Raw genomic sequence first — 26,612 nt, forward strand, 5'->3', positions numbered from 1 at the left:
CCCCTCCCTCACACTCCGGCCCCTCCCTCACACCGAGGCCCCTCCCTCACACAGCGGCTACCGCCCGCGCGCCCCGCCCCCCCGCCCCCGCTGGCCAATAGCCGCCAAGTTCTGCGCGCATGTCCCGCCCCCAGAACCCTGCTGACCAATGGGAGCTGAGCAGCCTCGCTCCTCTCACCCCGCCCCGCAGCCACCCGGCCGGCGTGGGCCGCTCCACCCCGGGCGGGGGCAGCTTCGGGGATCTCTACGCTGAGCCCAGCGGCGCCCCGCCCATAACCCGTAATAACCCTCCTCTTTATGGGGCCGCCGGGCAGCCTCGGTTTAGCAGAAGCGACCCCCGTATATCAGCCGCTCCACCCCTCCTGCCCCGGTATTTCACTGCCCCTGACTCCCCCCACCCCGCGGTCGTGGAAGTGGTCTTGGCCCCCGAGACGGCCGGTAACGGCTGGCCGGTCACGTGGGCGGCGCGTGCGGTGTATAAGGCGGTGCCGGCGGGCAGTGCGGGCCGTTCGCCGCGTGCGGGACGCGAGGCCGCGCTGAGCTCTCGGGGCCGCGATGGGCTCCGGGCCGGGGCCGCTCGGCCGCGGCGACACCGTCACCCTGCGCGTCCGCGCCGTGGGGCTGCGCCCCGAAGTGCCCGTCCTGCGGCTGTGGGGGCTGCTGGGCGACCGCAAGGCTGACTATGTCCGCCTCCACCGCGAGGTACAGGCGGCGGCGGGGCCGCGCCTGGGGGCCCGCCCGGAGCTCGGCGGGCCGGCTGCCGGCGGGGCCGGGCTGTGCCCCGGCGAGTTGGGCCTCGTGAAGATGCTGGGGCTCTGGTACCGCTGCTGCGTGGTGAGTTGCAGCGCCCAGAGGTACCGCGTGTTCCTGCTGGACGAGGGGTACGTGGTGGCCACGTCCGGCTGTTACCTGGCGCGGGGATACCCGGAGCTGTTCCAGCTGCCACCACAGGTGCTGGGCTGTGTCGTGGCTAATGTCATGCCCTCCGAGGGGATGGACTGCGGGGATTCGCCGGTCTCCAAGTGGACGGTGGAGGCGATGGAGTTCCTAAGCTTCCTGCATGGCAAGGAGGTGTCTGGTGTGGTGCAGGAGGTGATGTCTGCGCAGCTCGTGGTGTTGGAGCTGCCCCGGCTCGTGGCCCAGATGCAGCAGCTGGGCCTGGCCAGGCGGGTCTCTCCTGTCTGGTTTGGCCGGGTACTCAGACGCTGCCTGCCTTTTGAGCACGAGAAAAAGCAGCCCTGGCAGCAGCACCCAGCGTATTCCCTTGGAGCTTTGGCAGTGCCTCAGCTTTTTCACATGTTGCTCTCGTATCAGCCCCTGTCACCTGCCTTGGATTACTTCTACCCACAGCTTCAGCTGGATGTGACAGAGCCCATCCTAGTGACACATGTCTCTGACCCACACCACATCTACTGCCAGTTGCAATGCCTGTCACAGGAGATCCGTTGCCTCTCTGATAGCATGTGCCACGCTTACAACTGGTGGGAGCAGGATTTATTGCCCAAAGTGGGCTCGCCCTGTGCTGCTCGTGGCATGGATGGCCAGTGGTACCGTGCCCTTCTGCTGGAGCTTGTTGCAGGGGAGCAGGACCAGCAGGCAGCTCTCGTGATGTTTGTGGACTATGGCAGGAAGGAGACTGTGACCAGAGCTAACCTGCGCCGCTTGTCTCATGAGTGTCTTCGCATGCCTGTGGTGACTTACCTGTGTGCTCTTCAGGGAATTTCAGATGGAGACTGTGGCTGGTCCTCATCACAGGTCGATGTGCTGAAAGCATTGGTGCAAGGCAGGAAACTGAATGCTCACATCAAAGGCTTTAACTCCTTTGAGCATCTCTATTATGTGACCCTGTATGGGGAAAACAGTGTTAACTTGAACCATCTTTTTGGGTCTCAGGCTTGCTGCCTGGTCAGCAGTCATAAGCAGGTGAGCCAAAATGAGGCTCATGAGCTGCTGGAAGTAGAAGAATCCTCAGGTGAAGAATTGGAGTTGCCACCAGCAGCACCTGCTGGTCTAACACACAGGTATTTGGCCCCTGCTGCTCTCCCTGGTGTACATCTGAAGACCTGTGTGTTATACAGCGCACAGATCTCCTACCTCCAAGACCCATCTGAGTTCTGGCTGCAGCTCCATGAGCATCACCATCTCTTCAAGCAACTGAGGCAGAGCATGTGGAATTTTTACTCTCATGCCACGAATCTGGATGGTGCTGGGTGGGAACCACACCCTGGATCCCTTTGTTGTGCCAGTGGGAATGAGGGTGGCTTTTATCGAGCGATGGTCACCAGGGTGCTGGACAGTGGGGTGGAAATACACCTGGTGGACAGAGGCAGTACAGAAACTGTGGATTGGTGTGCGGTGAAGGAGTTGCTGCCTCGGTTCAGGGAACTGCCTGCTTTAGCTCTGAAGTGTTGTTTGGCAGGTGTCTCCCCTTTGAGAGGGAGTTGGAGTGAAGCCTCTGTGTCTGCATTCAGGGAGATTGTGCTGAACAAGGGACTAAAGGTTTTGTTTTTGAGTGTGCAGGGTGACAAATGCATGGTTGAAATTTTTGACCAGTCTCAATCAGGAGAGAAAAGAGTAAGTGAACTCCTGGCCCAGGGAGGTTATGCTGAATACCAGAGATGTGAAATACCCAAGGCTCTCCAAAATTCAGATGAAAATTCTGTGACATGGGCCTCTTGCCTAGCAAGTGCTACAGAAAAAAACCAAAAAAATGTAGAGAAGAGGCTCAGAGAAGAGTCTGCTCTAAAGAGCAGCAGTGGAGCCCTTGATCCTTATGTGGCTGTGATGGTCAGAGAGAGCCCTGTTGCAGCCATTCACAATTGTAAAAGTAGTGAATCTCTTCCTGCTCAGGACTGTAAGGGTGAGGGAAACCTGCACTCATCTTTGAGACAGAACTATGTGGAAATTAAGCCAGGGTACTCTTGTGGAGGCCACTTAGAAGTGGGAAGTACAGTTAATGTTATTTTGTCATATGTTGAAAATCCTGGTTTTTTCTGGTGTCAGTTAAGTAGAAATAGCCATGAGCTGGAGTTACTAATGGATGAAATTCAGGAGCACTGTAAGAATTCATCCCAGCCACACGTTTGGCCAAATCTTGTGTGTTTAGCCCAGTACTCAGAGGATAAGAAATGGTACAGGGCTTTAATTGTTAGTGAAGCAGTTTGTGCAGAGAAAGTAGAAGTTGTCTATGTTGACTATGGCAACAGAGAGGAGGTGTGTCTAACAAACCTCCGTGCAATTAATGAATGCTTCCTTACATTAGAGGCTCAGGCGTTCAGGTGCAGCCTTTACAACTTAATCCAACCCAATGGTCAGAATCCTTTTGCTTGGGATGAGGAAGCAATTAAGACTTTTCATGAGTTTGTTGTTAATTCCTCCTCTGAACGTGAACTGAAGTGTACAATATTTGCCTTGGCTTCAATAAATAGGGACATGTTTAACATTGTAGATTTATTCACACCTTTTCAGAGTGCTTGCCAGTTTCTGACTGAGAGAGGTGTGGCCAGACCTTTATTTCCTCAAAAGCATCTGGCATCTTTGGTTCGGCTTCATTCTTACTATTATTCTAGTCTTGGAATCAAAATTGGGAGTGAGGAAGATGTTTATATTACACATGTTGAGGATCCATCGATGTTTTACTGCCAACTTGAAAGATGTTCAGATACCTTAGCACAGCTGGCTGATAGCATCAGTTACCTGAGTGAAACAATGACCAGCACAGGAACCTTGGGAAAGTCTGAGAGCTTGTGCCTGGCAAGGTATGCTGACAGTCAGTGGTACAGGGGAGTAATTATGGAAACAGAACCTAAAGCAAAAGTCTTCTTTGTGGATTTTGGGAACACAGAGACCATGGAGAAAGATAATCTATTTCCTTTGCCATATGATGCTTCTGATATCTTGCTTGTGCCAATGCAGGCCATAAAGTGTTCCATATCTGATGTATCTTCTGTTTCCAATGAAGCTGCAGCATGGTTTAAGGAAGCTGTCCTAGAAAAACAATTAAAAGCAATAGTAGTAGCAAAGGACTCTGATAATACACTGCAGGTGGAGTTGTTTGATAATAATACTCAAATTAATTCAAAACTAAAGGAGCTAAGTGTAAACAATGCAGGACTACGTAGTCATGTAGAAAGTAAGTCATGGTGCTCTAGAAATACAGGTGTGAATGAGACTGCAGTCTCTGCTTTAAATGCAGGGAGGCCTGTTGTAACTAAAGAATGCAGATCTGAAGCTCTGGGAGGACATGGGAGTAAAAGGCATTTCAGAGAAGATGTAAGCCTTTTCCAGCCCTCCAGGAAGGGAGATTGGGCAGCTGGATTGCTAAAATCTAATGAAATGTTTAGCAGTAAAAAGGATGCAATTTTGTTAAATAAAGCAGGGAAGGAGTCTCTCCTCTCTGTGCAGATGGATGCACTGTCAGATATTAATTCTGATGCTGAACACCAGTGTATGATGCTTAAAAATGTATCTGATCTACCACAACAGAAGATAGTGCCAGCTCTTAAGACATTAGTGTATGTGTCTTACGTCAATGATCCACTGGATTTTTATGTTCAGCTAGGGAGTGATGAGGTCCAGCTTAACAGCATTTTGGAAAGCTTAAACAATAGGACACTAGCAAAGAACCCTTGCAAACAGCTTTTCCAAGCAGGAGATTTAATCAGTGCTGTTTATTCAGAAGACAGCTTGTGGTATAGAGCTGTAGTAAAAGAGAAGACTTCTGACAATTTGATAAGAGTCCATTATATTGATTATGGTGATACTTCAGTAATCAGTGTCCATCAAGCACGCAGGCTCCCTGAGGACTTGTCATCTATTCCAGCAATAAGCATTCACTGCTTTCTAGGTGGACTTAAATGCAAAAAAACCACAGACTGGACAGAGCAAGCAGTGCTTTACTTCACCAAGAGAACAAGTGAAATCTTGCTGTCATGTGAATTTGTAGAGAAGGTTGGGGATAAATGGGAAGTTATTCTCAGTGACCATGAAGGTTTAATAACAGTGGATTTAGCTGATGAACTTGCAAGTACAGAGAGATCTAGTTCAACAGAAATAATTGATAAAAGAGAGAACAATGACATGATAACTGTGTGTGAGCCTTTGCCTCCTCGGGCACCAAATGAGATTTCCTATGATTGTAAATCATTTATCTGGAAGTTTCCAGAGCCAGGTCAGACTTTAAAAGTTTATGTCACGGTGGTAAATGGTCCAGAATACTTCTGGTGTCACAGTGCTGATACTGAAATCTTGAGCTACATTGAGAAAAAAATAGAGAATCTGGAAAAGCTTGGACTAAGCTCTTTGAATGATGGCAGATCTTGTATTAAAAGTGGTGATATTTGTCTAGCAAAATACAGTCAAGATGGATGGTTCTACAGAGCTCAAATCAGGAGTATAAAAGGTGACAGTGTAGTTGTTCGACATGTGGATTATGGAAGTGAGGAAGCTGTTGGCATGGAGATGGTCCGAGAGATTCCACGTGAATTGCTCAGAGTGCCTGGTCAAGCATTTGCTTGCTGTCTGTCAGGTTTCAGTCCCTCAGAGGGCTCATGGCTTAGTGAAGCAAATCAGAAGTTTTTGGATATGACTGCAGACCTTGTATTGGAAGCTGAAGTAGTAGAAACTTGGAAAGATAAAGATTCTGAAGTCCCTCTGTGTGTTGTCAAACTGGAAGCTTCTGGGAATAGTATTAATGAAGAGATGAAGGCTTTTTGGAAGGCTAATAAAGGAACTGGTGGCAGGGCTTTCTCAAGCCTTGACAACCTCTTATTAAAGGAAAATAGGAGTTCAAACAGGGATATAGATCTTTGTCTTGAAAAAGATACTGCTGCTGTTTGTGGATTATCTCAGGAGGAAGGTGATTTACTTTGTTTTGAACCTATCCTGGATGTAACTTCTGAGTGCTCAGAAACTGCAGAAGCAAATATGTCAGTGGGAGCTGCCAGTGGGAATCCTGATGATGGGTATGAAACAGCACAGCATCTGAACAGTTTTGATAATGAGAGACCTTGGTCTGAAAGCCTGAGTGGTAACTGCATGTTACTAGAACCCATGAGAAGCTGCAGCCCTCATATTTCAGGGAGTGCAATGACAGCTTCAGAACAAGAACTGTCTGAAGTACTGCTGGGAGAGGATGCTGACCTGCAAGCAGAACTGACAGGCAGTGCTTCAGCAGTTGACCTTTTACTAGAAAACAAACCAGAAGAACTGCAGCAATTGCCACTGCTCCAGGCACAAACATCTTCAAGTGATGGAACAGGGACATTAGTAGAGCTGGATCCATTAGAAATGCACTATTCACATGATGATGATCTGAAACAGCTCCTGCTGAATCTGGAGGCACTTTCAGGGAAGTCCTCCTTTGGTGAAGAAACAAAGGAAGCACTAGAAACCAAGTCACTTAAAATGCAGACAGCAACAGACAGTGAGGCAAGAGTGTTGGAGCAGAAGTTGCTGGAGCTGCCAGGTGGTAGTGAGGAGACAGGGGAGTTGACAGCTGTGAACTTTCTTGAAATTTTAACATTATTTAATGAAAAAGAAAACTTGGTGCCTTCAGTTAGTGGTGGAAAGAAGTCAGTAGAGCTGATTCCATCTGATACTCTGCCTTCTTTGGAAGAGAACACAGAGGAACTGGAAGTGAATTTGTCTGGAATTCATCAAGCAGAAGATCTACTAGGTGATTGGATGGATGCAGATCCTCCTCTCCTAATGCTGTCATCACCTGATAATAGACCTGAGAAAGAACTGGACCTGAAGACCCATGAAAAGCAGTCAATGCTAAGTGCCAAGTTTGGGCAATTTATGGAATTGCTGCTGCCTGATGTTCAACCCTCTCAGGAAGACACACAGAAGGACTTGTTAGGGTTGGAACATGTGCTGCAGAGTTCTTCAAATAGTGGAAGTCAACCTTCATTTCTTACAGAAGACTCAGCAGATCAGAGGCCTGTTTTCACTGTAAAATCATGTGACTGCAAAGCTGAGAAATGTAAGGGCTGGCAGAAGAAGCAAGATGACTGTGTGGAAGAATGTGACTCATTTAAAGAGTGTGGAAATACGTGTGTGCAGTCAGGCTGTAAGTCTGGGGATGAAGAAGAAGAAAAGCAAAATGAGAACTTGGCTGACTGCAGTGCAGGTAAATTATCTGATTTTTAAGGATTAAATATTCAGAATGTGCCCATTCAAACATGAGAATAGCTTTTTTGTAGAAACATGATTTTTATTCCCTAATAAGTTAACATATTAGTGTTAATGTCAGTATACTTTGATGGGTTCAGGATAGCAGACTAAGCCTCATGTTTAGTCTGGCAGTGTAACAGCAACTGATTTTACTTGGGTATATTAATAATTTTGATTGGAAATCCATTTCTGAACATGAAATGCATTTGCAAGATTGTTCAAAATTAGAAATTTTTAACTTTCAAATATCAAGTAGCTTGGAGGAAAGCACAGCAGCAATGGTGTGGGGCATCTGAGGTTTTTTGAGGGGAGACTTCTGTGAGGTTTTATGTAGGGGGTTTTTCTTGTTCCTTTATTGATATGTCATCATTTCTTTTAGCACACCCTGACTATCCTTGTAATCTGAAGGGCTTTGCTGTTGGTTCCAAGTGTGTGGTGTGGACCTCCCTCCAATGGTGCGAGGCTCGCATTTTGGAGATATCTGAACAAGGTACCAGGGTAAGTATGGTCTGAGTAGTCTTTCTGCATTTATAGGCTCCATAGAAACAGCAGCATCTCACACAGAGTTGGATGCTACATGTCAGCTGTTGATACTCTCTTCACATTATTTGCTTGTATTGACTGGGAATATTGAAGGATCTGGCTCCATGCTGAGACAGGCTCTCGTGTGTCTGGTTCTGTCTGGCCTGTGAGTTAATGTTCTGCTATGGAGCTGTGTTACCATTAAATGCTCATAAAACCTGGCACTATTTTACTGCTTTTCTGAGGAATTAGTATTACAGCAATAGAACCTTGGGAAGAAACTTAAGCTATATTGTAATAATGAATCCAAAAGTATTCCTGCTTTAGTGAAATGTGTATTACATTAGTGGTTGGTGGTAGTTAATGGAAGATGCAATCTAGTGAGCTGCTGCCTTCTACTGTTTTAAGCTATGGGATGAATGAGAAGTCTTCCCTTGGCTCAGGGGGAGTGTATGTCTATGTACACTCATCACAGACATTATACTTGGATAAAATGACCTTTAAAGGTTTAACTTAAGTTTGCAGCTCCAAAAGATCATTATATAAAATCAGCCTTCTGGGAGATTGAATGCCTAGATCATGGAAGCCAGCTCTTTTGCAAGTAGATCTCTTGGGTATCTAAAACAAACCACATCAGATGAGTGTCAGTGTCTATTATGTAATGATATCCTATTTATCAGCTTCCCTCTGATTCTGACCTAGTAGATGTTTTCCAGCCTTTCTTTCTCATAATGCTTAGCTTAGAAGTCCAGAAGAACCTTGAGTACATTCAGTAGTTATATTCAGTTTTATTAGAGATTAACTTGATCTTTCTTGCAAGATCCAACTGTGTTTTCCTGCTGAGGTGTCTTATTTAAGAGTATTGCTGCTGTGCTAGGTACACTTTGGCTCTGTCTGTGCAGGTCTTGAATCTCTCCAGTGGCAATGAGGAGATTGTGGATCCTGAGAATGTATGGAATGGTATTCCCGGCTCGGCTTGCAGATCATCTGAGGTATGGCAGTGTGGTAGTGGACTGGACAGTACTGGTTTTCAGAAAGGGTGCTCACTAGCTGGTAAATCATGACAAATACTTCTAATATGAAATAACTAGGAAGGAATACTAAAGTTTTCACCAGTGTTCTTCATGAAGTACCTCCCAGTGGATGAAAAACTCACGTCTAGAACCCAAAGCTCAGGTCATCAGCCATGCTGTGGTGATAACAGGATGAATTTCCAGGTCACTCCTTCACATGCAGTTTTTGAATGGAAGTGAAAAGTGGGCAGAAGACTAATGTAAGGGGAGTTATAAGGGGGGAAAACAGTAGTAAATAGGAGTCCAGTAGTGCTGATGTAAAAAGTCTAATATAAAAGGAAGGACCTCAGTGGATGTCTTGGCAACAGTGCCAGCTTCCTGACAGGATCCCTTTTTGTATAGGCATTAACCCCTGCAACAGAAAACTTCCAGTCCTTACCAGAGGAGTCCTTACTTCATGGTAAGTCTACCTTAAATCTCCCAAATGGGTTGTGTATTTGGGGTTGGGATGCTTTCTAATTTTCAAGAAAATGCTTATTTTAGAAAATACAGTTAAAACCTTTTTGAGTTTGTAGTGGATTCTGTTGTTGGGATTTTCTTAGTAGCTTTAGCTTATGTACTGTCAGTTTAGGGGTGACTACATGCAGTAAGAGCTGCCATTCTGTTTGGATTAAAATCAATTTAGTATTTATTCACCTATTGGATTAAGCCTCTTGGAAAAGCTGGGGTGGTTCACCCAAGCTACAGATTTTGGTAGCATTTTGAGCATCTGCCATAAGCATGCTATTCTTGGTCATGTTTCTTGAGGCAAGGTGAGTGACTGCTAAGCAGACTCTACCAGGCATTTAGTTTGGGATTCAAGTGCCCAATCCCATAATAGATCTTGCTCTATAAATCTAAACCCATAATAATACCATCCTAGTTGTAGTTTGTGAATAGTGCATGTACATCTTTATTGTTACTTAAAAATTTTGAAGTGTGAACACCTATTCAGTGTACCAAATAAATAGTACATGTTCTGATTATATACTATCTTTATAATCCAGTGAATTGTAGTGCAGTTCTGGTTGAAAGGGACCTTTGGAACTGCTGAAAGCAGGGTCAGCTAGATCAGGTTGGTAAGAACCTTACTGCCAGGTCTGGAATCTATCCAAGGGTGGAGACTCCAAAACCTGTCTGGGCAATTTGTTTCTGTGGCTGCCTTATGAAAACTGAACTGAGCTCAAGTAGAGATAGCATTTGTGCTTTCAGAGATTGAATTGGTAATTGTATTTCAGTACAACTGTACTGAAAGCTGACTGGTTTATGGGTAACAAATAATAAAGCCTGCAACAGATTTAGTTGCCTGTTGAGCAGAAAAAAGCAGTTAAAAGAAGTTGATCAAAATGTTAAAATAGTGAGTTGCCAAATTGTCCCTCAATTGCATCTCTCAAATGCAGGATTATTCTTGATTTTGTTATTTTTATAATGCTTTTACAGTTTTTACCACTTGTAGTTGTTTTCCCTTATTTGGTTGCTAATTATTACTGTCCAAATTTGCCTATTGTCTGTTCTTGAACACTCTGCATGGAATTAGTTCACAACATCACAGGAAAAGGAGCTCGGGTGGTGCAACTGTGTGCCACAGAGCTGGATCTTGCTGCACACGTGTGCCAGTGCCTAGAGAGACAGTTTGATTAGAAGGTACCTGATCCACAGGATGCAAAAACTGCAGTGATAAGTTTATGCCAAGCCCACTGAGGGATGGAGTGACTTGAAGGTGTAACTCACATGTGGGAGCACTTCATCTTCTAGGGCAGGTCTGCTGTTTCATCTTTTTGTAAGTGTAGTCTTCTAATGTGGTCCAGGATGTCAATAATACTTAGTTTGAAGCCCTGCAGAGCTATGACTTCAGATGTTAATGCATTAATACACATTTATGGGAACATCTTGTTGGGTCTAATCTGTGTTTATTCTCTGTAGAAAAGCAAACAGGCTGCAGTTGTGATTTAGTTGAAGATCCTCATGTGCTCCAGCGTTGCTGAAACCAAGTGACGTGTTCACCACATGAAACTGAACAAGTGCCTGTGTACCAAACATTCCCATGGAAATGTGATCATGGGAACAAGAATATAAGCAAAGTATTGAGTGGGTTTTTTTCTACTTAACTGATCAAGTGCCTGTCACTACTGTACTTCCCTGTCTAGAACAGTGTTGTTGGTAGACTATTATGGTCAACTTGTTTTCTTATAGCTGTTGTTGTTAAACTGTTATTGTTAGCTTGTTTCTTGTATCTGTACTTTCTTTACTTAAATAGAAGTTTGCCTCTTGACTGGCATTTCTTACTGACTGTGGGTGCACTGACTTGTAACAATTTTTTGGTGGGTGGTTCTTTAACAAAGGCTTCTTATGAGTTTCTGTATATGCTGTTGTGTTGTACAGCACTGCTTTCTGATGTTTGCTTTTGGAAAGCAAAAGTTGCATTGTTGAGTGTTTTCTTTTTTCTCAAAAAAAAAGTTAAGGGTATTTTTGCGGGGGTGGGGGAGATTTTTTTTTTTCTCCATAGGGGAATATAGTTGTGGGCTGAAGTCTTTCATTTGGTGCTGTTCTAAAGCAATGGAAGAAGCTGGAATAAAGCTTTGGCTGACATACACTGGTTTGTTAATGTGTTTTGTTACTGATGTGTCTGTTCCCTGTGCATAAGCTCAAATGCCGTGTGGGTGCTGTTCTGCAGTCACTGGTTCTGCTTTGACACTAACCAGCTCTCTAGAGCACTTCTGAGCTATGGTGAGTGCTTTGAAACATTAATTGCACTTAATTAACTGAACTTAGGCCAATTGTTTTTCCTATAAATATGAAAATGTCCCAATAGAAAGATTTTGCTGCTATACATGTACAGCAGTGTAAGGACCTGCAGCTGTTTAAAGGAGATCTCACCTTTTAGTCTCCTCCTTAGGTGTTGAAAAGGGGTTTCTATTTTATAGTGGTGTTCCATGCTCCTGTATAGCATAGCTGCTTCCTCCTCCTCAGGGGCTGTGGATTTTTCATGCTGCCATAAGGACTGAGGAACCCAGGCTGGCTGACAGTGTCAGTCTGGGTGAGTCCCGCAGTAGATCTCAAGTGTTAGTGCTCATTCAGTAAGACAAACACATCTTTATTTGCTTAATAAAGACAATACCCAGTGGCAAGCTGAGAAGACTTTAAATTCTGAAGGACAGGTCTTAGGTGTTGTTGCAATCTCATTTTAAGATCACAGACTATATAAAATATTTAATTACACTGTTAATTGCTTTGCTTGTTCTGCTTGCTTCAGATTGGTTTTATTTTTGTAACCTGATTTTGAAATGAACAGAGTCTAGAAGACACCCTTCCCATGGGGCAGCTTCAGAAAGTTCTGATCCAAAACTGAGAGCCTTAAACAAGGCCAACCAGGTGGCTGCTGACAATCTTTGTCCAGGTACAACCATTGCTGTCTGTATCTGTCAGTGGAAGCCAAATGCTTCTGCTGTCAATTACAGATAGCAATGTGAGTATCTGGACAAAGCTGAGTATCAGGAGTGTCTGATGAGAGACCTCAAAGAGATGAAGCAGTGCTGACAAGGACCATGTACAGGGAGGAGTACAGGTACCATATCTCTGTGATTTCACCTGCAGTCTGACTGCATGGTAGTGGTAACACAGACATTAACAAGAGAGGAACTGCTTGGAGCTTTGCCCAAGGGCAATTAGAATTGCTATTACAAGAGTGACCATTTCAGAAGCTTTTGGAATAGAAACATCATCTAGGTATGGCACTAAACACAGATCTTACATTTATGTGGATTAAGTTCATAGGAGGAGTCCTGTGTCTGAACAAACACCTTTCTCTCCTGTGATCTTTAATTCCACTGTGGCTTATTAAAACAAGGTCGTTTTGAAGACCACCCTCCACTGGCACCTTCCTGACTAGAAGGAACCAAAACCTGCTCCAACTCCCAGCTGTTGTCAGAGCACAGCTGAAATAGTTAGTATCTAAATAACAGAGTGGTGGTTTGGTTTTTTTTAGTTTTGTCTTTTTTTCCATACACTGACTTAAAGCTTGGTAAACAGAACTGAAGTTGAATTCCTTGTAGCTTAATATGTCTCTCTGCAAACTTGACTTAAAACCAGAAAGAGCATTTAAATTACCATGAAGGGTTTTTCCCCAAACTGCCTATGAAGCAGAAGTTATCCTGTTGCTGTATTTCAGTATTATCCTACTAACTCATTGGAAACAAAACCTGTTTTTATGATAATGTAGCTTAATGCCTTTTTTTCTCTTTTATTCCACACCCCAAAAGCTGTGTAGGTGTTTAATGCCACCACATGTCTGAGCAATATCTGGCCAACATTAGTGTCCTGATGTCCACAGTATTTTCAGTGCTTCTTTGTATTCCTTATTCAGGTTCAGCTGGAGATATGTCAATATTGGTTCCAGGAATAACATTGGGTCCTATACCATCCACAAGAGAATCCCACTTATCGAAATCTTTCTTAAGACCTATAAAATGGGGGAAATAAACCCAAGTGGTAATGAGTTAAGTAATCAGCTTTTTGTAAAACTACACTGAAAAATTAAACCATCTTGGCAAAGTAGGGGAGGCATAATGTTTTAAGGAGGAAAAACTGTTACTCCAGATTTTTATATATCAGAACACAATGCCAGTGCTGTTCCTGAGTTGCTAAGACTACAAAGGTAACAAACTACAGAACAGTCTGACTAGTTTTTTTCTACTGACAACTTATTCTGATCTTGTTTTAAACTGGACAAAAAGCTTCACAGGAATTAGTTAACTTCATAGTTTTCTGTAAGGAGATACTTACTCAGATGTTTCTGCAGGAAGGCTAATGAAGCATGATTGCTGATATCAATAGCTTCATTTGGATCTATTTCTCCTTTTAATTTGAAAAATCTTGCAATGATTCCTCCACTCACAAAGGTGAAGTCAGGAAAGCTCTGATGTACTGACCCCCTGCAAATAGATAAATGAGCAACAGGCTTCTAAGAATGCATTAAAATCACCTGACTAAGAGATGCACAGACTTCAGTCACATGTCTCATGCTGTCTTCTTTAGCGGAAGATAAAACAGGTTAATCTCACAAACATGCAAGATTAGCAGGAAATTCTGTCCTAACCACAGACAGGAGGAAGGTTTGTACATGCTCAGTGTAAATGGTTATAAAGAGTTGGTTTGGCAAAACATCAAGTTGCCTTTCTAGTCTGTTGTGCAGGATAGAACCACCCACTCCTTTGGCTGCAGTGCTTTCACTAGGTGAGTGCACAACTGCCTGCTGAAGGCTATTTCAAGTGTTCAGGTGATGTATGAGGCTCAAAGCAAACCTTGTGCCCCAGGGCAGGAATGTACACCTTGGAATATCTCAAAACTTGGGGTTACTGGGCACTTTGAGAGGTCTCTGTCCACACTATGGGAGATGTATGGCTCATTTGAATGTGCAGTGAAAACCTGAGCCATGAGGAAGGACACAATCATAGAGCATTTAGGTTGGAAAAGACCTTTATGAAGTCTAACCATTAACCAAGTGCTGCAAAACCCACCAATACACCAGGGCCCTCAGTGCCATATCTGCACATGTTTTAAATACCTCCAGGTATGGTGACTCCACCACTTCCCTGGGCAGTCTGTTCAGTGCCTGACAACTCTTTCAGTGAAGAAGGTTTTCCTAATATTCAATCTACACCTGCCCTAGTGCAACTTGAGGCTGTTTCCTCTTGTCCTGTCACTTTTGACTTGGGAAAAGAGACCAGCCCCACCTGTACACCCCTTTTCAGGTAGTGGTAGAGTGATAAGGTCTCCCCTGAGCCTCCTTTTCTCCAGGCAAAAACCCCCAGCTCCCTCAGCTGCTCCTCATAGGACTTGTGCTCTAGTTACTGCAATGACATGTAACTGCACAGCTCCAACAAGAAAGTAAAGGTTCATCTTCAACCGCAGAAACGACGGATCCTGGACACTTACTTGATAGTGATCATTTTCTTGTTTGTGTCATTGGAAATTAGTTTCTTAATCTTTAAGATGTTATCAGCCCACTGGAATTTTTCAGAGTTGATAAAAAGCAGCGGTTGCTGGACACTGTTCTGGTAAATATCATCACCTACAGGAAGCATCCATACGTCGAGGGCAATGCCACACCTGCCAAAAACAACTGGATATCGGCATGGGAGCAGAAAGCTTTGTAGGGAAGTTCTCAGCATGCTCTGAGTTGCAGGAGACAAGGGAAACTGATACTTAACAGGCTAAGGAATAATTTTGTTTCAAAATTATTTCTACGCTGGGGGAAGAGAATTACTCCATTCTTGCATTTGTTGGTCTCCACTGCCAGGACTGCAGGGTCCCACAGTATTATGATATAACAGGATACATCTATTATGTTCCACCACATCCCTGCAGTTGGAAGAAGCATGAGTGGAGAAAGCAAGACATGCCAAACCAACCTTTTCTTCAAGAGCTAATTAGTAGCTGGGGAGTCCTAGAGAAGTTGCCCTGCTCCAGACCTCTCAAGTGCCAAATGTCTCTTGGCTTGTTTTTCATACTCACCTGAATCTTAATTCTTTGCTGAGACTCTCAATTACTGTAGCACCACCAAAAGAGTGTCCCATCACAGCTATTCTGCTAGTATCAACAGAATCCTGTCAAAAAAAAATCCAGGTGCTGTAAGAGACTTTCTTCCCCAAACTTTTTATTTTTTTAAAAGGGATAATTTTTTTTTTAGGAAATTGATCCTACTGAAGTAGGAAGAGCATCATTTCAGTTCCATTACTATCTATCCACCTTGGGATGACCTGAAAATACATTCATAGGTCTACAGTGTGATCTTCAGAGTAGTTTCCAGGAACCAGTTTAGAAACAGAAGGGGAAATCCAGAATTAGCTATTAACAAAATGCAGTCGCCACCTTTCACTCACCTTTAGGCTGTTCCAGTCAAAGTTTGAATGTAGTACATTTGTTACTTCCTCTCCTGAATTGATTTTAAGAATAAGATTGAGAGCTTTGATGCACTCCTGTGCTCTTTGCTGCACCTGGGGGGACAGAGCAGTGGAAGGAATCATCACACAACTGCCAGGCTTTCTGGTCCCTTGGACACAGGACTTAGTCTGATGGTTTTTTACCTCTAAGTGTCTGATAGAGTACTGACTACTCTGAACTGCAGAGTGGAACTGTAAAACAAAACTCTGGCAATGTCTGAACAACATCCAAATTGATTTTTGGAGGTCTAGAGAGCTGAAGCTCTTGCACAGAACCTCTGCACATGAAAGAATTTATCCCTATAACATAGGCCAAAGACCTTGAACTCCTTCGTTCTGTCACTACTCAAGAGAAGGGGTTGTTGGGATGTGGAAAGGCTTAAGTTACACAGCTCCAAGGAAGGCTCACTCAACTGTTTCTCCTCATGCTCACTTTGATGAGCAAATGTCATTGCATCACTTCTTATCTGCACAACAGTCTTGAAACTGCCCAAAATAAGAAACAGCTGGGAAACCCATCTCATTTTAATATATACACATCCTTGAAAACTGTGGCAAAGCTGTTTCAATAAAGGTGTTCACTGTTCCATATAAGAACAATTTTAAACTTTGATATGTCAGTAAAAGAAGAGCTTCAAAAAGAACCTAAGAACAGTAGAGCTGTTGAAAACCACAGAATGTAAGCAGCCAGGTTACAAGATGTCTGTGCACCACTGAATTTCAAATAAATCCCAATCTCCTGACTTCTCTACTTGTGAAATTTGCAGACAACAGCTTCTTGAGGTTGTTTGCAAGCTCAGACATTAGACATTGACACTCTTAAGTAGGATGTTGTAGGCATACAGGAAATGACTCTTGCACTGCTGTTTGTATGGCCCATAGAGATAAACAGAAGCACCTCCCTGGCTGAGTTTTCATTAGCTGGAAAAAACACTCCCATATTTTAAAGGTCAAGCCTCTGCTTGGAGGAGCTCATCAGTATGGTCATATCACATCTAGCACGAATGCTACTTACAAGCAGGAAACCTGCACTGTTTACATTGCTAAAAAAACACCTTAAAGAGTGTTGAAGATTACGAAGCAAACCCCCTCAGAGCAGCCATGATTCATCGTGCTGCACAGCAGTAAATGAAAGCTAAAGCAAGTCTAAAGCCACACAAACACTTGAACTCAACTCTGTGTCACAGGATGGGCTGGGCTGGGCAGTAAAATTGTGAAGACATGGAGAAAAAACAGAAAGCAGTGTGAAACCAGGGGACAAACCACTGACTCAGCTCAAGAGTGCAACTTCACGAGTCAGCTTCGTTGAGGAAGCAGTTTATGCTCTGAAGAAAGCTGTTGTTGGCTTTTCCATCTTCAGGAACACGTGACCTGATCCATATTTATATAGAACCTGAGTCATGGCAGAGGACTGCAGACATGGTGAAAGGGAAAGTGACTGCTAGTGAGTCCTGAACACAGCACTCCTGCTGCACTTCCCAGAGGGCAGACCCAGTCCAAGTACCTGCTTATGGCGCAAGCAACGCTCCTCCTCTCCAGTTTTCAGTTTCCTGTAGTAGATCCATTCCTTCTCCATGTTTGATGTAGATTCTTCCTGTGATTCAGAAATGGACCTTCTTTTACAATAATACGTTGCTGAAGCAGATTCATCTCTGTAATATCAGCAAAAGTTTATTTCTGGGTATGCATTCCATTTAGTCCAACGTGAAGTCAGCTCAAGTTTTAGATTTCACTTATCTGGAGATCCAGTTATCAACCAGTGCAATTGCAAGTGAGTATAGACAGATTTTCTAAGTAATGCAATAACCCCACCAAAATTCTCACCTCCTTTATATTCTCCAGGTTCTAACAGTAAGAAGGAGAAAAACAGCATGTCTGAAGAATGACAAACAGTTACCTACTCTGAGACTTTTCATTCCAGGGATTATCTAAGCAAAATTCCCTTTGTTTAGAGAAGAGTTGACTTACGGGGGATGTGGGCAGGGCTTAAAAAGAGATGTTCGTTTGTCTTTAAAAAAGAAAAATAATTTCTTCTTTAGAATAAATAACATTCTGTTCAATGTGAGAAAATTTCTTGCTATCAGAACTCCCAGAATGTGCAGCATACACACCTGTGCTCCACAGCTGCCACTATAAAGCCTTGAGAAGCCATCTCTATGCAAATAGCAGAATAGATTGTCCTGCAATAAAAAACACACTCTGGTGAGATGCAATTCCTTCAATTCTACTGCTCTTCAACTGCTGACCACACTATATATGTGCTAATTCCCACTCATTATTTCTTCTGTTTGAATGTGCTACCCAGGAGAGCAGGTTTGTGTATGCCAGGCACCAAAGCCTGTTAACAAAACCTTAATACTGTTTTACTGTCTATTCAGAAGGGGAAATGCTACTGATTTTTACTAAGTAGCACATACAGCACTTTGCATCTTCAATGAGCTGTCCAAAAATCAACTAGTTAGTCTTCACAATATGCTTATGGGTTGGCAAATACTTTCACCCCTATCATACAAAGGGATAACACAAATGGAGCCCTGAGCAACCTGATCTAGTAGGAGGTGTCCAGTCTGTGGTAGGGATTTGGAATGAGATGATCTTTAAGGTCCTTTCACACCCATGCCATTCTATGACTCTGTGATCAAAAATACATCCACCCTGCTTTTATTTACTGCTGTTGTTTCAGAGGAGGCATATTGACACACAGCAGCCTGCTCTTCACATATGTTTCAGCTCCACAAGGATCTCACCCCCCTACTGAAAATCTGTTCAGAACTATCCTTGATGACTGCTGTCTCCATAGACAACAAAAAGAGTTTGCCAACAAACTGCAGAATTACCGAAAAGCTCCAAGTCCATGGGAAAAAATGAGAAGTGGATATTTTTCTCCTGGTTTAAAAGCAGCATTTGACTTTGCAGGACAGGTCACTGAACCTAAATAGGAACAGAAGTGTATGTCATTGTTACTGAAATGAAAGAAAACTTTTGTTCCTGTAGGACTGGTCCCAGAATGTGGTGACCACTGATTTTAGAGCATTCACCTGAAGACAAGGCATCAAGTCTCAGCTTTAAAATACAAAAGACAAATATGGATCTGATTCTGAAAATACTTTCTAATTGGCAGAAGGTACTTCCTTTCTCCTCCTCCCAACCACAGCCCACACCAGGTCTACATATCTCTTAAACCCTAGTAGTCAGGCATCCAAGTTGTGTTGCCACTCAAACCTTAGGATCTCTCCAACTTTTTTATCTTTGCACATTTCCCTATGGGATATAAATCCCAACACACAGGTGCAGTTTACCCAAGCTCTTCTAGAGCAAACTGACCAGACACTTACCCACAGCAGTCAAAAGACTGCTAAGAACTGGGTCACACTCAACACTGAGCTTCCCTACACAAAACAAACCCATCCCACAAAAACACACTTTGTTTAAAAATATTTTTCAGTCCAGCAATACCACCCTGCTCATGGAGCAGTGAGGCAGCAACCTGCAAACAGAGCTCATGCACTAGTCAAGGAATAAAACCAGAACCAGTCTTACCAACATAGTAATGGAAAAGCCTTTCTCCTACAACTCTGTACATATTAAGGAAGTCAGAGAGACCCTGATAGTATTCTTTATCTGGAATCCATCGTGCCTCCTCGATATCTGTGGCATCACATGCTGGGTAATACAGGCGCAAGAAGCTTCCCTGGGATTAGGAGGAAAATAAAAAAGGGAATATTGACATTATATATGGCAGAGAAAAAGGAAGATAAAATCGTTTATATAAAGGGCTTCAGATGCAACAATGACAGCTCAAGAAATTTAAGAGACTCTTACGAGAAAATTATTATCCTATATAGGCTTTGTGGCAAATCCTATGTCACTTTCTGTACCTGCAATGAATTTAAAGTAGCATGAGGTACAAATCATCATGGGTAGAGATACACATCACTTTCTCTAGGTTAGCCTGTGGCTAGTTCAAAATGGTCCATTTAATTAAGTTAATCATTTACAGACATTCATTTGCTCCATTTCTGCATCTTGCTGGATCTTTCCTTCCATGTTTCTCACTGGGAATGGTTCTGTGATGCAGTTTGATCAATTTTATAGGGTAACTGAAGATGATCTGAGAGCTGGAGCACCTCTCCTAGGATGATAGGCTAGGAGAGCTGGGGGTGTTCAGCCTTGAGAAGAGAAGGCTCTGGGAAGACCTTAGATCGCCTTCTAGTACCTAAAGGGGCTACAAGAGAGCTGGAGAGGGACTTTGGATGAGAGCCTGGAGTGCCAGGACAGGGGGTAATGGCTCTAAACTAAAAGAAGGTAAGCTTAGATTAGGTATTATGAAGAAATTCTTTACTGTGGAGGGTGGTGAGACACTAAACCAGGTTGTCCAGAGGTGCAGCAGATGCCCCATCCCTGCAAGTGTTCAAGGTCAGTTTGGACAGGGCCTGAGCAACCTGGGATAGTGGAAGGTGTCCCTGTTCATGGTGAAGGAGTTGGAATGAAATGATCTTAAAGGTCCCTTCCAAACCATTGCTTTCCTTGCATCAGTGATTCTCATGGAGCTGTTACTGACCCAATTCAGCTTGCTGAACTGGGAGTAGGGGGGAAAGGACCCTCCTAGAAGTATAGTTTTCTACCAGGTTAGCAAGACAGATTTTATGCTGGGACTAGTTTCTGGAAGTGTGGTCCAGCAGAGGAGGAGTGTCAGGGGCACGGTCTCGTGGCTATAGTGTTCCTGCTAAACTAAGCAGAGGCTGTCACCAAAGCTCTTGGGCAGCAACATAGCAAGGGAACACGAGATACTGTTCTTCCTCCCCATCAAGATATTTACAAGTCTCTAGTGGTCCATCTTTCTAAATACAACTTTGCTAACCTGTTTTTCTTACTACCAGTTTGAATCTTCTTTTACTGTCTGTACTCCAGATGTCCCATGAAAGCACCCAAGCTTTCCACACTCATATGGACCCTCCAAACCCCCTTGTCAGTCTTTTTCCTTCGCAGACAGCAGCAATGTACCAATGGCACAACTCAAAGCAGACTTGCCAGCAGATGAGCTGTGTGTAATCTGCATTCTTACTTCCTGCTTTGCATGGGAATTTGCGACACACATTCAAATTCACTGTCTTCCTCCAACTGTGCTTTTGGTTTAGTAAGTTAAGATTAGGGCCAAAAAAAACAAGAGCTTTAGAAAAAAGCCTCATTTCTTGAACACTAATGTATTGGTTTAAGAAAAGCTTGTTTCTATTAACTCATCAAATTCAAACCAACATTTGACAACAAAGACCATTAAAGAAGAACCTTCCTCCATATTAGTAGTGATATTAAATTGGTCTCAAAATAGTCCCAGTGAACTTCCCTGGTGACTAACTTCTTACCAGAAAGGGAAAGAGGTTCATTATCTATGCCTGAGAGAACTGTAATTCCTCAGAATGCTTATCTAAACAAAAATACACAGGCTGATTGCAAAGAGAAACTAATTGCTGCTTTGTGTTAGTACAGAGTAAGCTCAGTAAAGGAAACATGAACAACCACTATGAACTGGTCACAAGTTCCACTGTGCCTGGCTAGTCTGAGGAGCAAAACCACAGTGTAAATACAGGCGTATTCTCTAACAAGCAGGAGGATTTGATACAGAAACCCACTAGCGAGACAATTTGTCTACTTACTGTCCCCATCGTCTTATCATGGCTTCTCACTGTACTAATCTCTTGCAGAACTGACATCCTGTTCTTCTTCAGACAGATAAAATCTCAAGAAGACATCCCACGCTTTACCCTACAGCTGAAACACTGCATACCCTTATCTCCCAACCCTGCACAACCTCATCCAAATCCTGTTGGGACCTTTGTGATGAGAACAGCTACACTCAAAGAGACTGCACGAGGAGTCTCCTCAGGGGGCCAGTGCAGGAGGGAGTGGTGGGGTGGGTGGGAAGAACCCTGTGGATTCCAGGAAGATACAGTTTCTCTGCAGTACATTGCATGGGGGAGTCAGAAAGGCAAGGATATTAGGAGGGAGGAATTGGCCATGGGGAAGACTTGCAGTTTACATCATCTGGGAAATACCCAATACATATCCCACACCGGGATGGAGAGGATAGAAAGCTCGGCTGTGTCTGCATGGAGCACACAGATAAGTTCTGTTTGATTCATCTGTAAAACTACAGCAAGTTGTTTCACTAACCTTGTGGCTTAAATCCAAATGAGAAAGAATCAAGAGCTTTACCTCAACTGCATTTTCTGTCATCAGGTCTGTACATCCAACTGAGTGTGGTCCCTTTCCTTCAGGAATCCTGCAAAACCTCTCAGTGCTGTTGCTCCACATTTCCATTGGTGCCTTCACTGGCAAACCTGGCAAAAAGCACAAAGCAAATAAAGAGACCGCCATGGTCTCTGTGACCAGATCACCCACCCTGAGACAAATCTAGTGCCTTGTAGATCGAGGAGTAGGAAATTCAAGATCGAGACAATAAATAAAGCTGCTTATGAGAATCAGAGAAATCCCGAATCACCAACCTGACCTGTTCTACTGGGGAATTCCCTTGGAGTATCCTGAATCCCAAGGATCAGACAGCACCTTGCTCTTACAGAAACGCGGGGTGAAACCTTTGGCTGGGGAGGCCGTGGTGGCACTCGGAAGGGCTGCGGTGCTACGAACCGCACAAAGAGAGGATTTTGCAGCTCCTCAAGGAAAACCGGTCTATGCATCAGGACGAGCGGGATGTCACGGAGAAATATAACGCCGCTGCCATTTTTACAGGAGGAATGACGAAGCCTGGGTTCGATCCCTGGAGGGACAAGCAAGGGCTGCCCGTGCCGGAGTGGGTGCCGGGGCTGCGTGGCCGTACCTGAGGTGACCCCTCCGAGCCGGGCTGGCCCCGGGGATGCGCAGAGCGCGGGGGCAAAAAGCCGCATCCCGGGCTGGGGAAGCAGCAGGAAGCAGCCCCCGGCTCCGGCCGCTGAGCGAGCTCTATCCGCTGCCTTCTTCGGGAAGGAGACACGGCACCACCCTCACCTCAGCAACCCCGCCGCCCGGCCGGGCTCGGCAGCCCCGGGGCGGGATTCACTCCCAGGCGATGTCAGCGGCTCCTCCCCGGAACAATCGCAGTGTGGGCGGCCGCTCCTACCCGGAAAGCTCCCTGGCAAGCGGCGTGGCGGTGCGCTGGTCCTGCAACCATGGTGCGCAAACTGAAGTACCACGAGCAGAAGCTGCTGCGGCGGCTGGACCTGGTGAACTGGGAGGCGTCGGACGGTAACCTGGCGGAGATCCGGGCGCTGCGGCGGTACCGGCTGGGCCGGCGGGAGGATTACGTGCAGTACAAGGCGCTGGCGCGCTCCGTGCGCGCCCTGGCCCGGCGGCTCCGCGACCTGGGCCCGGCCAGCGCCGCGTTCCGCGCCCGCTGCGCCGCCGCGCTGCTGGAGAAGCTGCACGGGCTGGGGCTGGTGAACAGCCGGCAGTCGCTCGCCGTCTGCGAGAGCCTCTCGGCCGCCGCCTTCTGCCGCCGGCGCCTGCCCTGCCTGCTGGTGAAGCTGCGCATGGCGCAGAACCTGCGCCACGCCGTCACCTTCGTGGAGCAGGGGCACGTCCGCGTGGGGCCCGAGGTGGTCACCGACCCCGCGCTCCTCGTCCCCCGCGCCGTCGAGGATTTCATCACCTGGGTGGACGCGTCGCGCCTGCGGCAGAAGGTGCTCGACTACAACCAGGAGCGCGACGACTTCGACCTGGCTGCATAGGGCTGCCCTGCATCCCTGCTGCGCCGCCCCGCCCCGCCCATGGACACACGGCCGGAAACCACCATTGGATATTCACCCACCCCTTCCCGGCACACCTGGAAAGGGAGCCAGAAGGGAACCCTGCGCTTCCAGTGTGGTATTGTCCTCCTCCTGGCTCCCTTTCACAGCGAATGGATCCACTCATCCATGCAGAAAAACTTCTACATCCACTGCTTCAAGAATATGTCCAGTTGTCATCCCTGGCATCCCCAGCACCATCATCATTCCAGTGTCTCAGCTCCACTGTCACTGCCAGCATGCCCAGCTCCATCATTCTTACAGCCCAGTTCCATCCTCCTTACATCCCATAAAGCAAAAATGACTTGGAAAAGTCTCTGCCACATCTCAGGAGAGGTTGTGGTCAGGGTGAAGTGCTTGGCAGATAATATTAGCTGCTGGGAGGGGTTTTAAGCCAAGGCCAAGTGGCTGTTTTAAGACTAAGTTTGGCATCTTAGGTGCTGTTCTTCTGAGAGGTTGCCCTGTTGGTTCCTCCTTCAGCTGATGGATACACAGGAGCTGCTGGATGGATACACAGGTTGCTGCTTCTGGAAGGGTTTCCCTGCGATACCAAGGAACGTGTGTATGGAGAAGGGTGGGGATTGCTGAGGGTCAGCAGTAAATAAGGAGGACAAATACTGCATTTCTGGAACTGTTAAAGTTTTAGCCAGAAATGGAATTGAAAAAAGCCCAACTTTATTTTCATGTGAAGACATAAAGGGAAGTTTGATGCGCTGAGTTCAGTATCTTTGCTGTGCGGGTCTCCAGCTGACAATTAATCATCCTTTACAGAGCAGGATCTAACTGGGGAGGCACTGGAGCAAAAGCTGACCTAACCATATCTGCAGATGTGGGGGGAACTTTGGCATTTAGCACATTAGCCAGACAAAAATGGTTACCCAAGGAGAACATTAAGTCTTTCTGAGGCTGTTGGGAACTTTGTTCCCCTTTGATAAAAAAAGCAGAAAAACAAAAATAAAGCTGCTTTTTTTTAAGTTGGTGTAGAAATGTGTGGACTGTTTTATGATACAGCTTCTCCAAGAGTTTGTTCTGATTTTTAATTATTCTAGTAAGCCCTGTTTGTCATTTTGTAGAACTTTACTGTCTTTTATGTAACTTACATAACCTTTTCTTTTTTTGATAGCTGCAAGGCTATTACTGAATTCTAAAGTGGTTTTTTTGTTAGAAATGCTTTCTTTCTGTTACCTAGGGCTATGAAAGGATTTGGCAGTATGTTTAGGAGCAAAGCTGTGACTGTCCATCCCAAGTCCAAAGGGCTGGAGTTCAGCTGCAACTGAAGCTCTGGGTCTGGATGCTTTAATGTGGGTTTTTTGAACAGGAAAGGTGTTCAAGTGAGGGGTGTTGTTGAGGTTTCAGAAACTGACATCAGATATTATGGCTGTTCTTTAAAAGGCAAACTAAATGTCAAAATTTGCACCCATCTCATAAGCCAGCTGTAATAAGCAGAACATTAATTTTTAAAGCAGTAATAGATACTAAGAAAAGGACACAAACTGCACCTTGAAATTTGTACAAAACACAAATTGAAAAGATATTTCGCACCTGAAGCCTGACTGTTAAACACCTTCCCAGCTTTCCTCTAGAAAAATGCCATTATTTCTTGGGAAATTCAGAAGGTGCCCAATTCAAGTACAAGTTAAAAATGGTGCTTTTGCTCTTCTTTACTCTCTTGGGGGAATTTGAATAATAACACATTGACTGTGCAGGACATTTTACTACTCAGATGCTAAACTGCTGCTCTGCCCTGTGTGTCCAGCCCTCAAAGGAACAGCAGAAAAGGAAATACCACAGTTCCAGCCTGTCAGCCTCTGTAGTTCACATCATCAGCCCATTATTTTTGTATTAAACCAACTTTTTGTCATTCATCTGTGCACCTCCAGCATCAGCAGCAGAAGAGAAATGACCCAGCCCCCTGTAGGCTGTTAAGTTATGCATTGAGAATTGATTTCCCTATAGATCCTGTGGGCTAACAGCAATCCATCACCCTCAGTCTCCTCCTGTCGTACTGGAAACCAAATTCTTATGTTTCTATGTGAGTTTATATGTCTGTATGTGTTTAAAGTCTGGAATTTAAGAGCTGGGCTGGTTGTACAGTGGCTGAGGCTTGAGATGGGTGTCCTGCTCCTCAATTTTTGACAGATGGAGTCCTCATATGCCACAGACAAGAACTGGGTCCCCTTCAGGTGTGATAAATGTAAAATGGAAGTTCCAGCAGCATATCCACATTCCTGCTGGTGAGGAAATGATGGCTTCCTTGTGGCTCATGGTAGGTTTGCCTTCAGTTTGTGGGTTTGAATTTGTTTGCCAGAGCTGATGTGCTGTGGCTGCTGCTGGGTGGTTCCTGCAGTGGTTCCGGAGCCAGGGATTCAAAGGGCACAGGAAGCAGCTCTGACAGCCTTTCCCAACACTTGGATAAACACAGAGGCTTTTTTTAAATTCCAAGGCTGGATCCAATGTCAGTATAAATCAGCACCAGTTTCCATGGGTCTGTGTGAACTGGCATGAGGAGACAATCCGGCATGGTGCTTTTTTGGGACAGATCCTGCAAAGTGACCCCTCCAGCACTCCAGGGATTTGCAGTGGGAGACCTTATACACATGAGAGCAGCAGGATGGAGTTCTGGGTGTCACTGTGCCTCTTCCCAGCACCTTCTGAAGTGGGCTTGCTTCCTGAGGGGGCCAACCATATGTGAACCTTGTGGGAAGTCACTGGTACAGGAGGACAGAGGACTGAGGTGCTGGTGTTGGAGCAAGTTCCTGTACCTGACAAAACCTAACCAGTGTCACCTCCATGAGTGTCCATCCCAGCAGCTGGGGACTGCAGAGGTGCCAGCTCCTCCAGCAAGGGGCTGCAAGGTGGGTCTGGGAAATGTGAAAGCCATTGGCCAATGGTGAGCAGTTCCCAGGCAGGAGCTCTCACTTGGACAGTTGGCAGCAGGAAGGGAGGTTTTACTAGGGCCTAAGGTTTTAGATGTGGGATTTTTTTTTTTGCTTTGTCTTTGGTTTTTTTTTCTCCTGACCTTGTTTTTTTCTCTATTTGAAGGCTGCCAAAGCAGGGGAGCTAAGCCTGAGGAATGTGAGGGAGCTGAGGGAAAGAGCCCTTTACACTGACGCCTTTTGTGTTGCAGAGTGCTAAAGGCTGAG

The 26,612-nt window shown here is 45.1% G+C and overlaps 3 protein-coding genes across 5 annotated transcripts; 2 read left to right on the plus strand and 1 right to left on the minus strand.

The window, feature by feature from the left end:
* Positions 1-555: 555 nt before the first annotated feature.
* Positions 556-10,879, plus strand: TDRD6 (tudor domain containing 6). Its single transcript, XM_071548227.1, has 5 exons — positions 556-7,132; positions 7,556-7,674; positions 8,601-8,690; positions 9,114-9,171; positions 10,674-10,879. The coding sequence occupies exons 1-5, from the start codon at positions 556-558 to the stop codon at positions 10,733-10,735; spliced, it is 6,906 nt and encodes a 2,301-aa protein (XP_071404328.1). The 3' UTR covers positions 10,736-10,879.
* A 2,085-nt stretch (positions 10,880-12,964) lies between these two features.
* PLA2G7 (phospholipase A2 group VII) lies at positions 12,965-22,765 on the minus strand. 3 transcript variants are annotated; one of them, XM_071548232.1, is made up of 11 exons: positions 22,200-22,765; positions 21,905-22,029; positions 19,232-19,382; positions 18,529-18,622; positions 17,803-17,871; positions 17,196-17,343; positions 15,632-15,745; positions 15,264-15,355; positions 14,685-14,858; positions 13,533-13,681; positions 12,965-13,209 (listed from the first exon to the last, which is right to left on the minus strand). In XM_071548232.1, exons 1-11 carry the CDS (start codon positions 22,591-22,593, stop codon positions 13,106-13,108), a joined length of 1,614 nt encoding a protein of 537 aa, XP_071404333.1. In that variant the 5' UTR covers positions 22,594-22,765; the 3' UTR covers positions 12,965-13,105. The 3 variants fall into 3 exon arrangements, with proteins under 3 accessions (XP_071404333.1, XP_071404334.1, XP_071404335.1); XM_071548233.1 differs by having other exon boundaries at positions 22,527-22,762; XM_071548234.1 differs by having other exon boundaries at positions 22,694-22,750.
* Positions 22,766-22,796: 31 nt separating this feature from the next.
* Positions 22,797-25,565, plus strand: IMP3 (IMP U3 small nucleolar ribonucleoprotein 3). The gene has a single exon (XM_071548235.1). It carries the CDS (start codon positions 22,855-22,857, stop codon positions 23,410-23,412), a length of 558 nt encoding a protein of 185 aa, XP_071404336.1. The 5' UTR covers positions 22,797-22,854; the 3' UTR covers positions 23,413-25,565.
* Positions 25,566-26,612: the final 1,047 nt, after the last annotated feature.

The sequence above is a fragment of the Pithys albifrons genome, chromosome 2 (genome assembly GCF_047495875.1).
Source record: "Pithys albifrons albifrons isolate INPA30051 chromosome 2, PitAlb_v1, whole genome shotgun sequence".
NCBI lineage: Eukaryota > Metazoa > Chordata > Aves > Passeriformes > Thamnophilidae > Pithys > Pithys albifrons.

Coding starts and splice junctions, on each gene's coding strand:
- PLA2G7 (XM_071548232.1), bottom strand. CDS start 22,593: ATGCGGCTTTTTGCCCCCGCGCTCTGCGCATCCCCGGGGCCAGCCCGG. Junction 14,859..15,263: donor AGCAAAGAATTAAGATTCAG/GTGAGTATGAAA, acceptor TGTTTTTGGCAG/GTGTGGCATTGCCCTCGACG. Junction 13,210..13,532: donor CTTCCTGCAGAAACATCTGA/GTAAGTATCTCC, acceptor CCCATTTTATAG/GTCTTAAGAAAGATTTCGAT.
- IMP3 (XM_071548235.1), top strand. CDS start 22,855: ATGGTGCGCAAACTGAAGTACCACGAGCAGAAGCTGCTGCGGCGGCTG.
- TDRD6 (XM_071548227.1), top strand. CDS start 556: ATGGGCTCCGGGCCGGGGCCGCTCGGCCGCGGCGACACCGTCACCCTG. Junction 7,133..7,555: donor CTTGGCTGACTGCAGTGCAG/GTAAATTATCTG, acceptor CATTTCTTTTAG/CACACCCTGACTATCCTTGT. Junction 8,691..9,113: donor CGGCTTGCAGATCATCTGAG/GTATGGCAGTGT, acceptor CTTTTTGTATAG/GCATTAACCCCTGCAACAGA.